Below are 12828 nucleotides of genomic sequence, written 5' to 3'. Positions count from 1 at the left end.
CTTGCCCTTTCCTCTTCTCTCACTCTTCCTGCCACTAACCAGGACCGGACACGAGGGGGCAGAGCACACTGCTGCTCTTCTGACAGTCCCCGGGTTGGAATTTCTGAATGAAACTGCAGTGAGCCATCACCAAATCACAGAACCAGTTGGGAAGAATTTATAAGTACACATCCAAGGAAGAAGAGCCTATAAAAAGAACCAGGCTCCAGTTTATCACCTCTCAATTGTTAAAAAGAAAACTGCAGGCCCGAATGGCATCATTTGTGCTAAAGCCCATGACACCAAACCTAAACTTAGTATCTGACCTAACTGCAGTTTTGACCTTCACCAGAAATGTGATATTAATCAACCAGAACGGAATTCTCTGGTCAACACCAACGAGGTCCCTTCTCCCTTTCCCACTGGAGGAAGAGGCGACCTGTATGATAAAAACCTTGCTGTTCCGTTTCCCCCTGAAAAGGTGTCCTGGCCTCAACAATAATCATTTATTTTCTTTAGTTAATAGCTCCCTTGCCTCACCCTTCTTCCTGTAAAAATATTTCATTTTGTACAGCCCCTTTGAAGGCCCTTCTAGTTGCTAGTCACAACGCTGTCTGACTCATGAATTGTTTACTAAAAGCCAATTAGATCTTCAAACTTACTCAGTTGAATTTTGTTCTAATAACAAAATCCTTCTTTACTGGTTCCCAAGCTTGGTAGGGGTTGCTTGAATAATTTAATTTAGAAGGTTTTCCATTTTTTAAGAATTACATGTTTAAAAGACTTTAGAACAAGAATAATCCACCCACCCCAAATCAGTGTGTAGATGTTTTGGTGTGTGTTCTCATTCTATCTGGATTGCATCACCCTGAAAGATAAAATATTCATTAGGTATTCCAGAAGGCAAAGCCATGTGCGAAGAGAATGGCCTTTAACCCTGCCCTGTGCCTCAAGTGCTAAGCCAGACACGAAGATGATTTGAGTGTTTGTACAACTTATTACCTTCTCTGCCAGGGACAGCACAGTGCTGGCCTGGATAATGGCCACTTGTTCTTCATTTCTCAAATTCTGTGAAAAAGAAAACCAGAAAATGAGCCAAAGACACTTAAGATATTTACATTACCAGAAAATATTGCCTAAGCACCTGCCTCAGATACAACTGCCTGGAACCTTAACGAATGTCCTATTTAGCCATAATTCTTAACAAAGAGTTCATTCACAACCTTTACAAAGCATATTGTAATTTTTATACCACTCTAATACTGACTTGGTTTTATGTTTTACGGTAAGCATACATCATTAATAATCAGCTTATAAGAAAAGCATAAGCCAAAATAAAATAAAGAATAATCTCTGCCTAGCAGTTTGATGTGATTTAACTGATACTGTTATCTCCTTTGACAATTTTTTAAGGGAAAAAAGTGGTGTGACTCCTCAACCTACATAAATCATTCATCTAATATCTCAATGAATGATGCTCCCACTGAATTACTATGCCTTGACCCTGCCTGGAAGGTGTTTTTAGAAAGAAAAGGGATTATAGTTCCCTAGTTCATTTTTATGGGGCTGCCACCAACCCTGCTATTTAGCACCATTTGCAACTGCATGACTGATTAATTTCACGCTGGATGCCTCCAAGCAACAGTTAGAAGGCAATTAGCTTTAATCACTGCAGATGTATGCGGTCGGCATTCAAATTGGAAACCTTCTCATGAAAAGCATTTTACCAGTTCCCATTTCTGCCACCACCTTCCTGAGATCCTTCCAATCCCTTAGCTAGGTTGCTTGATAAACTGTTGATTCTTTTCAGGGACGTACATCCTTCAATGAACATGGCCTTCCACCTGGTATTATTTCACATGTGATAAGTATTTTCTTGCCTCTCTCTTTTGGCAAATTACTATCTTTCCTGAACTTATTTAATTCATACTCACTCCATTATCGCCCAAGATATCAAGCTGCTTTATGAGATCAGGGATGTTCACATCCTGCAATAGCAAGGAAATAAACTCAAGTCAAAGACAAATACGGCTTACCATTCTTCTGGTGCCTCGACCCTAATTTGGGGAAGACATTTCAGTGCCTGTAATTCCTTGGGCTGTTTTCAGTGTTTCCATTCCACTTCTGATAAGGTGTGTGAACTTCAGGAAACTACGTAACAGTTTATTCTCAATTTTGCCAACTGCAAAATGGAGATAAGAAGTACCTCCTTCGTAGGCTAATCTTGAGGATAACAAGATTATATACAAAAGAGCCTATACTGTAGTAAAGGCTCTAATTAGCTAATTAGCTTTCTTCTTCCAGTAGTTAAGTTTTTTTTCAATTTTGGCAGATTTCAGGTATAAAGAAAAGCAATAGGTAATAAACAGAAATAATGAACTGATTTCATTCTAATTGACAAAGTTCTGACCTGGTAGAGAATGTGACTGACAAATGAAAAGGTGTAACACAGTTCCATTTTTTGGTAGTGAAAAAATGGAATTCTTTCTATTTTTTGGAAAGAGATGATTTTTACTATAGTCCTTGCATCAGTTTAAAGCAGGTTAACTCCCTTTGAAAGAGTTCCCTTGGATACAAATTACCTCCATGGGATTAGGTTGTTTATGATTAATCTAAAGAAAAAAAGTATGTAAGGAAAAAAGTGCTTTTTTTAATGAAACAAAGTGCTTTGAAGCAAAATGAAGTAAAGTGCTTTTCATTTAATTAGAGTTAAATTTTTAAAAAAGGCTTTGCTTTACAAATTTTCATGTAGCCCAGGAAGGCCAGAGGTTTAAACGCCTTGAAGTGGTTTAAGACAGAGGTCAAGAAAGCACAATTTTACTACCTAATCCACCCCCGAACCCAACTTTTTATCCCATTAGTATCACTTTCTCCTTTTACTCATGTTCAAATGCAGTACAGCAGATCCCACCACAGGGAACGTCTAGCTCAACCTCAGAGGTAGAGAGAAGACAACTAACTAGAGCAGGTATATTTGGCAACTCAGAGTGGGAGTGGGAAGGGCCATGTGGAAGGTAAAGGAGAGGCCAGGAATAGCGGGAGGCTTCCCCTCTTTACCTCTGGAATAATATGCATGTGATTTTATTACGCTGAAGGACAATATTGATTCCAGGAGATGGAGCTGCCTTCATTCAATCTTAATACTTATCTATAATGTATGCCAATACCACTAAGGATAGAATTATATTCAGTCTAATTGAGCACTATGTTATAAACTTTCAAAAGAATAATTGTCCCTAAATTAAACAAACCTAAAAAGAGGGTGGACTAGGTGACTTCAAAGCCACCTAGTGCTGAAATTCTAAGATTAGGAATTCCACAGCACTTACAACAAATACCATCACAGAGGGACTAACAAATACATTTTAATCTGGCATACCTGAAATATGTTTACCGAAGTACTGAATTCATTTAATATTTCCTCTAGGTAACTAAGGGTAATTATCTTAATATTTTGATTTCATACCATTCTTTATGTCACTTTGTTCTACATAATTATGGCTTCCTGTGTTCTGTGCTGTTATCACTCACACATCTGTCACACATTTATTTCACATTCTATGGATTTTCCAATAGAGATGACTAAAATTCCTGTGTATTTTGTATCACAATGACACCCAGTGACCAAAAAACAAAACAGTTGTGAGCAACCTCCCCTTTCCCAATCTCTAGTTTTTCTCTTTTCCAAAAACAGAAAAAATTAAGCATTGGCCTACCTTGACACCTTCTTTCATACAGTAGATCTGTAGAGCGCTTACACCATCTGAGAATGGGTGAATTTGCAGATTAAATGGAGGGGATCGTCTTTCTCTTTCCTTGAAACACAAGGAAGAATGAAAGGGAATTTAAAAAATGGAACAACTGATTAAACACTGAACCAGTGGTCTATTATTTCAGCAGTTTTTCAAGATGACATTTGGTAAAACAAACAAACAAACAAGCAAACAAATCAAAATCCCTCAGGATGTTCATGCTTAAATTTAATGGCAAGACCTGATTTGTTAACAAAGGTATGGAAGACAATTTACAGACAGTGTCATCCAATCTTACAGACTTTTTAACCAGGGAACGTGGGAAGTGGAGTTCCACTTTAAAACTATATGGATGTTTAGTTTCACCAGGAGTGATGTTCTGACCATGAAGCTTTATGGCAACTCACAGACTTTTGCATATTCAATTCACTCAAGCTTTCTAAGTAGGATGTATGGGCTACCAAAGACAACTCTTCTTCACTGAGGCATACAACTGCTGACTCTAGCCAGACCTAACTTGAAATAAACTCAAGAAGAAATTGCTGGCAAAATAAGAGATATCAAATGGGAATTTTTATTATCCTTTACATTTCAAAATACAGTCATTCAGATACTAAGCCAGATTCTGCATGATACAATCAAAATCTGATTTGATTGATATGCTTTACTTAAAAAACGAAAAACAAAACAAAACAAAAAACCTCTGAAATATGATCTGCTTAACCAAATATTTCCCCAAATAAGTTACCTTGCTTCTTAGCCTTTGGCATAAGTGGATTATAGACTAAAAAATGTTGACTGACAAATTCAAGTGTCTAATGATAAAAGAGTTTTGTCTACTGCAATTTTGAAATACAACTCTTAAGGTGACACTTTTTTTTAGTCAGAATTCAATAAAGGATAGAAATGATTATTTAAAAGCAATGAATTACTGATGAAATTTGAAATCTCTTATTTAAATGATTTAAAATCTATTCATTAGTGTTGTTTACAAAGGCAATAACAGTGTTTAAGAATATGGGGGTTTCAGCAGACAATCCCGAGTTGCATCAGTGCTTCACCAGTCTCTCATCACAGGACTCTGGCAAAGGAGTCACTTCAGTGGCCTTCTGCTTAAAATCTCGATTGTGGTTGTGATGACCAGTGAGAGTATGCAGCGGAAATATGTAATTCAGCACCTCATGCAATGGATGTGCTCAGTGTATGTTAACTGCTATGATTATTTATAATCATAATTTCCTTACTTCTAGCTCTAGGTTTCGGAACTCCAGCAGCTCATTCTGGTCTCTGGCATCCTGCAGTTCCTGTTGTAACCGGTGATTTTCTGCCTCCTGTTTTTCTATCTAATAAAGTAAATCCTCAGTTAGGTGAACATTGCCAATACAACTATGCAAAGCAAGCATGGGTAACATTCACTCATCAGTGAATAAATCATCTAGATCACAAAAAAAATTCCCAAGTACATATGAATAAGGTAAGTCTTTGGCTTTCCTTCTAGTTATACTTCAGTTGGGTTTTTCAGGAGGAAAATGCGGGAGGACACACACCTCCATTCATTGAGATCAAGTCTAGAGACCCTGTGAAGAGTGAATCTGAGGGTACTCAGTATGCCCTTGCCAGGGACTAGTGGCCAGGGACTAGTGTCCTAGAACTAGATTTAATACTTGTATCTCTTACTTCTGGAGTTACAAGTTGTTGGAAAAAAAATCTCTAAAATATAAATTAAAAAAAAACCCATCTCTGATCACTTACAAACTTTTCCGAATTCTCTCTTGAACTTTCTCTTCAAAGTGCTTTTCAACTTTCCCTTATGGTACTTGTTGACCATTGGTCTCATGCTGGCACTGAGCCTTGAATGGAATTTACCACCCAGTACAAACCTGCCTCACTCTATGGACAGTGTCCACGTCTGTTCACAGAGACCAACAAAGTTCCGTGATGTGCAAAGAGTTTGGGACCATCTTTGATGTGAGCTATGTGAGTGGACCTTATGCACAGTAGCTAAGTTAGAAATAAAAAGAAAAAAAATGGGCTTTTTAGCATCAGATGAATTTTACTTGCGTAAGTATACAGACTTGAAGTAGCATGTTTCCCTTTATTGTCATTTCAGGTTTTTTTTTTTACTCTTAAAAAATCTAAGCTCAAAATTCTGCTTTTAGCCTAAAGAAATCAAAACCAAGTAAAATAAGACAGAAGACATAATGAAAATGATTTTTTCAATGATAAAGAGATATAATGGCACATTTTACTTGGGCATCTCTGAGGCTACTAAAATCCTCTTTCTTTCATAGCCTCATGATACACAAACAGCACAGGAAAATAAAGATGGGAAAATAGTGAGATATCATGTGACATTAACTAGTCAACTCAAATTTTTTACAATAGATTTTTGTAGTCTAGTAATTTTGAAAGTTTTTAGAAGTTGAATTAGATAACAAAAAGAGATTCTACTTCCTTAGCATCTTGGATTGGGGTCAGAAATGGGATATTTGGAAAATTCCTGGTTCCGGTGGTTAGTGCTAGCAATTAGATCATTGGTTCACAGGTTGTAATTGACAGACCAGGCCCAATATCTAATGCAGTTTCTTTATGGGACTCTTAACTTCTCTGAGAGTAGAGTTCTCAGTCCTGGAACAGCCACTTGCTTTGTATATGTCAGCTCTGCCTCTCATCATGCAGAAAGTGAGATAGGATGCCTTCACTCTGCTAGACCGGAGGGGAGCGGGAACAAGTATTTGCTTTCTCTTCTCATACTTACAAGAGTGTTATAATTTTCATTACTTGTCAAAGCTGGTAAATATTGGTAGAAATTATTCTAAGATAATTTCTACATAATTTTGGGTAGACCTACAGAATTATTTCCCATATTCCAATAGGTTTTCAAATTGTTTTGTCAAGAATAATATAAGATTATTTTGTTATTTTTATTAGATTCCTTGGAAGGTAAATACCAAAGGAAAAGCCATCTTTGAACTTAAAATGATCTCCGTTATATTTCATTGCCCCAAATCAAAAACCTATGTTCAGATACCCAAAATGACATATACATTGGGACTAAACCATGCTTTTGCATCTTGATTTGTTGAGTAAAATCCTAAATGTACAGTTTTGTGCTCTGGAGGCATCTTTTTAAAAGTTCTCTTACTAAAAATATATGTATACATACACATAGCCAAGTTTAGCAAAAAGATTAAAGTGAGAACACAGTCTGTGATGGGTTGCAGCATGGCCTTGGAGTCATAATCTGTCACTTCCTTGCACAAAATAACAAGTCCTATTCATAGTGTGTTTTTTGTAGATGAACAACCACATAGGATGAGTGCACGTGTGGGTATATATATATATGTATGTATGTACAGTATATATACAGCATATATATATGGTTAACACATCAATAGGTTTCGGGGATCACATCCTTCTGAGTCGGCGCAATGCCCAGCACAGAGCCATGCACACGTGCCACTCCATGGATGGCGATGGCGGTGACAGGGATGCGGTCAAGCACGCAGCAGGGGAGAGTGCAGCGCCAAAAAGCCTCCCCTTCCCCTAGCCCCTGTGCCACTCCTGAGAGGACCCCCTGCTGCTCCTGGATCTCTTATCGTTTTCTCCTCTGCCCCACTAGGGTGTTGCGCCCGACATACCTTTTCTAAAAGCTCCTGGTTTCTCTTAATGAAAAGTTGTTTATCTTCTACCCAGTGTGAGTCCTGTTTGACAAAGAATATCGCGCAGTCAGCATTTCAGAGTGGCACGGGAGAGCCTGTGTTGTCAGACCACTTTGCCAGAACTGTCGTCTTTTCACCTGGTTTTGTTTGCCTGCTAGAGACTGGTACATGACACCCACCCCTGCCAGCTCCTTATTCAGAGACACGGGGGCCAAAAGTTGCCAGGAAAGTTGAACCCCCTTTTCATTGTCACTCACTACCTCTAACTTTTTTCAGTCTGAATAATCCAGGACCAGCCTTTTGGGGACTCAGAAGTGACCACACAGGCAAAAAGTGACAAGGGTCAGAATGCACACAGGCTAGATACATATGGATGGAAAACATTAAAATGCAGAACCATAAATTAAAATGCAGCATAGAGGCAGAGAATGTAGCTGGAGTGGGGATCTTTGTCTTAGCAGTTTGTGAGCTCTAGGCTATTTGTACCGGGCTCCTCTTCCTTTGGCACTCCCTCTTTTGCCCAGCCTCATTTGCTGTTGTAGCTGGGTTCACACTCTGGCCAGAAAAACACCAGGGACAGAAACAGAGAGCCGAACATTCTGACACCACTTGAGAAAGGTCACTGTGGAGAGCCAAGCCGTGTCCTGGGTGCGGCCCATGCATGGGGTGATCTAGAGGAAGGTCACATGGAACAGCCAATAACCAAATGCCTACCTGCCCTTTCTGAGCCAGAGTTGCTTCCAGATCTTCGATTTTGGCTTTATACCTCAGCACCTCTGCTTGGAGCTGTTCTTGGGCCTAGTGAAATCGAAATTCCAGAACTCAGTAAGTAAAATGGTAATTCAGTATTTTTCTTCCCCTTAGCTTCCTTGATTAGAACTCAACAAGACAAAAAAAAGAGAGAGAATATATTTATAACCAAATAATCTTTTAAAACTATTTTTATGACCTAAATTCTTGCTTAAAACTTTCAGTGGCTCCCTTTGGATTCAATGCCATTGGATTAAAATTCAAACTCTTTAGCCTGGGGTTTGAGGTTCCCCATTTTATGTTCAATCTTTTCTCACTATTCATGAACAACACAAAGGCTACCCCTTACCTGCTGGTGACGGCCTCATTTCTTTATGCTTTGTCACTCTCTACTGTCTCATTTGAACACATTCCCCTGCTGAAGAGCCTTCTTCTGTTTTGCTCCTCCAAAATCTTCCCATTCTTTCAGAGCCAACTTTGTACCCTGTATCTAAATCCAAATCTATGCATGTATGTATGCACATGTATGCGTATCTGGCAAGTGCTGTGCGTGTGTGTGTATCAGTAATTCTGAACGTTGACCTTGTATGGAGCAACCCTACTTCATTTAAGCCTAGTAATTTGTTCTTAGATTCTCTTGTACTCTCTGTGTATATGATCTTATTTTCTGCAAAAAATTAGGTTGCTTTTTTTGTTTGTTTGTTTTCTGTCTATACACATATTTTTCTCTCCTCTTATCTGGATAGGTTCTACAAAGATGAATAAAGTCAGCAGTGGTAGGTATCCTTTCTTTATTTTGTATTGCTCTGGATTGTAAAATATTATATTTACCTTTATTGGGTTAAAAAATTCCAAGCTTAATTTGCCAAAAATTATTTTAACTTTGAATGGGGTATTGAGCACACTCTATTTTTTTGTTGTATCAAAATTTTACCTTTTGTTTTCATCGATACTATTCAATCTACATTATCTTTTTTAAAGATTTTATTTGTTTATCTTTAGAGAGAGGGGAGGTAGGGAGAGAGGGGGAGAATACAATAATGTGTGGCTGCCTCTAGTGTGCCTCTACTTCTTTAAATTTACTCTGTTGCTCTTTTTCTCACATTTGATTCATTTTAGACTATTTTGCTTTGAACAGTAAAGTTTTGTTTTGATTTTTATTTTGTTTTGTTTTTACTTTAATGGCCAGAGATCATGCTACACCTTTATTTACATGAGAAAGTGAGATAAGAGAAAGAACTGGTTTCTACAGCATCACCCCTGTAAACCACAAAGCACCTGTTAATTACTTTAACTGACAATCTTATGTTGGGAAGAGCGCTTAATAAATGTTGACATGGAAAACTGCAACTATCATAGTTTGGGGGCCTAACGATGAAAGCACACACACAGATCCCTTTCTAATGACTGCTTGCCTGTGTGTTCCAAATCACAGTGTTCTTTTTTCAAGCACGTTTACTCACATATGTGTGTGCATGTATATATGCTGCCATTAAAAAATATATAACTATGATATCTGTTCTTTCCCAATATGCAACTAACAGGAAGCCCTACAACACTCCTCAGAGGGTACTGTAGACCCTCTAAATAAGAAGTGGGATAAAACTACTGGTGGTCACGCTCCTTGCCCCTCGTTAATCTTAATCTATGGGGCATTAAAGCTTGGTGGTTATGACTCTGAACTCAGAAAGACTAATTTTGTATCCTAGCTATAATCTAAGATAACATATTCTGATTTTAAGCAAATTAAGCTTCATTTAATTCTTACTATTTCCACTTCTGTAAAAAGAAGATAAGAGTGAGTAATGGACAGAGTTATTAAAAGATTACATGAGCTAGCAGTAAGTAAAGTGCTCAGCACAATACCTGGAACACAGCCAGCATTAAATAAATGTTAAATGTTAGTATTGTGTGCATTTTTTTGAAATAGGCTTATGAGAGGCAGCTGTGAAAAATGAAAGAAACATTTGACCCAGTAAGATTTGAGATGGAGTATCAGTTTCCCATTTTGCTTTGAACAGTACCCTGCTATCCTGTGTGATCTGAGGCAATTTAATTAAACTCTCTAAGCTTCAAATTCCTTTTTTATAAAATACCTGCCTTAGAGAGCTATTACAAGGATTAAATGAGATTTTGACGGTAAAAATTCTTGGTAAGCTGTCAGTATAATGCAGTGCACCTATTAACTAAGAACAGAAACTGGCTAATCATTGCTTTTGAAAGATAAAATGTTTTTTCCAAGCAAGAAACTAAAAAAATGAATTAGCAACATTCAATATTGTCTGGAAATGTAAGTTTTCAAATAGCAAGGTACTCAACTATCTAAAAGGGACAGAAGCATCGATCCACACCAGTTTTAATGTCTCCAGATCCAAGGTTTGTTGGCATGAAAGATACAACAGTTTAAGAGCTGCAGAGGAGAGAAGGGTACACAGAAAGCTACCCTATTGATATTTTTATGTCCAAGATTCTTTTTTATATTGTGACCACTGCATTAAAAAGCCAATTCCAAGCACTGTCCACAGATGCACACTGACCTTGGCCTCTCTCTCGGCGTCGATTATGCCTCCAGTCTGCTCCTGTAGGAGGGCATATGCTCTTTGGAGGGCCTGGTATTCTTTTGTTAATTGTCGAAATCGTAGCTCAGATTCTTCAGCTGCTAAACTCTTGAGGTGGAAAAGCAAATGGTTAAGAAATAATCATGCTAGTTTCAAGTCCTGTGTTCAATGTGAAATATTCCACTTTTTAATGAGAAGTTAAAGGTTTGTTTAATTTTGAATTCCATGGGATATGTTCTTAACTCTAAAATATGTAGATGGACAAAAATTTCATAATACTTTAGGGGAGGGGGATTGGGAGGCTGGGTAAAAAAGGGGAAGGGTTTGAGAAGTACGTTTGGTAGTTACAGAATAGTCATGGGGATGTAAAATACAGCACAGGGAATCTAGTCAATAATATTGGAACAACTATGTACACTGCCAGGAGGCTGCTGGGAGTATCAAGGGGACACTTTGTAAAGTATATGATGTCTAAAGCTGCATACTTGAAACCAATACAAAATAATACTGATACTCTAGTTTCTCTTTAGAGCATATAAATCTCTCACCTTTTACAAAATAATATTGAAAGTAAAGTGTAACTGAAAAATAAAATTTAAAAATACTGTAATATTGTCAAGATGGGCACCTCAGAAATAAGTATTTTAACAAAAGAAGCACTTGATTATTACCTATTTGGGCTTGGGTTACAGTCAATTTTGGATGCAAATGACAAGAATTTATACCCTGATTACAGATCCAAATTTGAGGAAATGATATTCAGAGTTGTAGCCTCACCTTCTTTCAACACATTCATATCAACAACTTCTTCCCCAGATAAATTGTTAAAAAACAGAGTTTTATAATCACCAGGAAGTTCTGTGAAAAAATGCAGATTTGGGGGTTCCACCCAAAAAATCCTGAGTCAGGAGCTGTGTGGTAGAGTCTAGGAGTTTTCACTGTAACAGACATCCCCAGATGGTTCTGATGAAGGTGGTCTAGGCACACACTGTCTTAATTATATGTCTAAGCTTGTTTCTTTCTTCACAGGTTCCCTAGCTGAAGAATTTTGAGCAATAACTTTTATTTTGAAATAAGTCTTTGGCTTACAGAGCTGAACTTTAAAAAAGTTTCTAAAAGGGCTACATGACACAGGTGAACTATTTCTAATAGATATCAAAGTCTCAAAGTCAAGTGTGGTCTCAAAGTAGGTCACTGTTATGAGATCATTTTTGTTCATTGAAGAGATAAGGAGTGAAATGCTTTTTCTCCCCCTTAAGGAAAGAGTTGGTGACATCACCACAAAAGCCGAAAGAGGTGGAAAAGCTTACTTCATCCAAGTCATCATCAGGAGTGGCTGGTGTCCGGTCTGTTCTGAATGATGCCATGGATGATGTCTCTGAGTCCATGGAGTCCTCGTCATAGCCAATAAATGGGTCCAAAACAGGCCTCTGATGGTGGACAAGTACACATTTACCAACACAAGTAAACTGGGAAAAGCTGGCAAATTATCAAAGCACTGTCGGTTGGCATACATGCCAGTGATTACAGATGACCTGGATTCTTTATTGCTTCTTTGATGAAATACAAATATGGATATGACCATAATAATTCCAATAAAAGTTTGACCCATGTTATTCAATTTCTGATGTTTAGAGGTTAATTAATATTGGCTCTCTTCATGGAAACATCATAGCTTCTTTTATAGTATTTTTATATCATGATAAGTTTGTGTAACTTACTCCTTTCCAATATTTAAAAATCACCAAGGGACTCTAAAAGTCCTGGCCTCTATGTGAAGAGGATTATCAAATCTTAAGTCTTACCATCTAATTCCATATCCAAATCAAATGATGTACCTGAGAGAATTAAAAATCAGATAGTTTACATAATAAAACTTTGTGTTTTATTATTTCATAAGAGGCTATAGAGATACTGATGAACTGAGAATATCATTATCAATAATGCCATCCAAGTGAATAATAAAACTATACTAACTGATTATAGGGTGGGTATCAGATGCTAATATTATTTAGTGGGAGGCAGAAAATCATGTGGCACTTATATGTTCCTGGAGCATGACTCTCTAACAACCCTTTCTATGTCAAACCTTGTAGCTTTTTAACACAGAGAGTCATATGAAAGCAA

At 37.5% G+C, this 12828-nt stretch overlaps 1 protein-coding gene across 1 annotated transcript in view; it reads right to left on the bottom strand.

The window, feature by feature from the left end:
- Positions 1 to 12828, bottom strand: part of JAKMIP2 (janus kinase and microtubule interacting protein 2) — a 135452-nt gene that overhangs the window by 24061 nt on the left and 98563 nt on the right. The window contains exons 9-16 of the mRNA XM_037161894.2: positions 12012 to 12131; positions 10681 to 10809; positions 8108 to 8191; positions 7373 to 7435; positions 4976 to 5074; positions 3696 to 3794; positions 1914 to 1967; positions 982 to 1047 (exon numbers count right to left, since the gene is read on the bottom strand). Coding sequence (XP_037017789.1) covers positions 982 to 1047; positions 1914 to 1967; positions 3696 to 3794; positions 4976 to 5074; positions 7373 to 7435; positions 8108 to 8191; positions 10681 to 10809; positions 12012 to 12131 — 714 coding nt within the window. The remainder of the gene's footprint in view (positions 1 to 981; positions 1048 to 1913; positions 1968 to 3695; positions 3795 to 4975; positions 5075 to 7372; positions 7436 to 8107; positions 8192 to 10680; positions 10810 to 12011; positions 12132 to 12828) is intronic.

The sequence above is a fragment of the Artibeus jamaicensis genome, unplaced genomic scaffold (assembly GCF_021234435.1).
Source record: "Artibeus jamaicensis isolate MK-2021 breed Jamaican fruit bat unplaced genomic scaffold, CSHL_Jam_final contig_432, whole genome shotgun sequence".
NCBI classification, from domain to species: Eukaryota; Metazoa; Chordata; class Mammalia; order Chiroptera; family Phyllostomidae; genus Artibeus; species Artibeus jamaicensis.
Note: the sequence above shows the minus strand (reverse complement) of the source record. Positions and strands in the feature narration are given on the sequence as shown.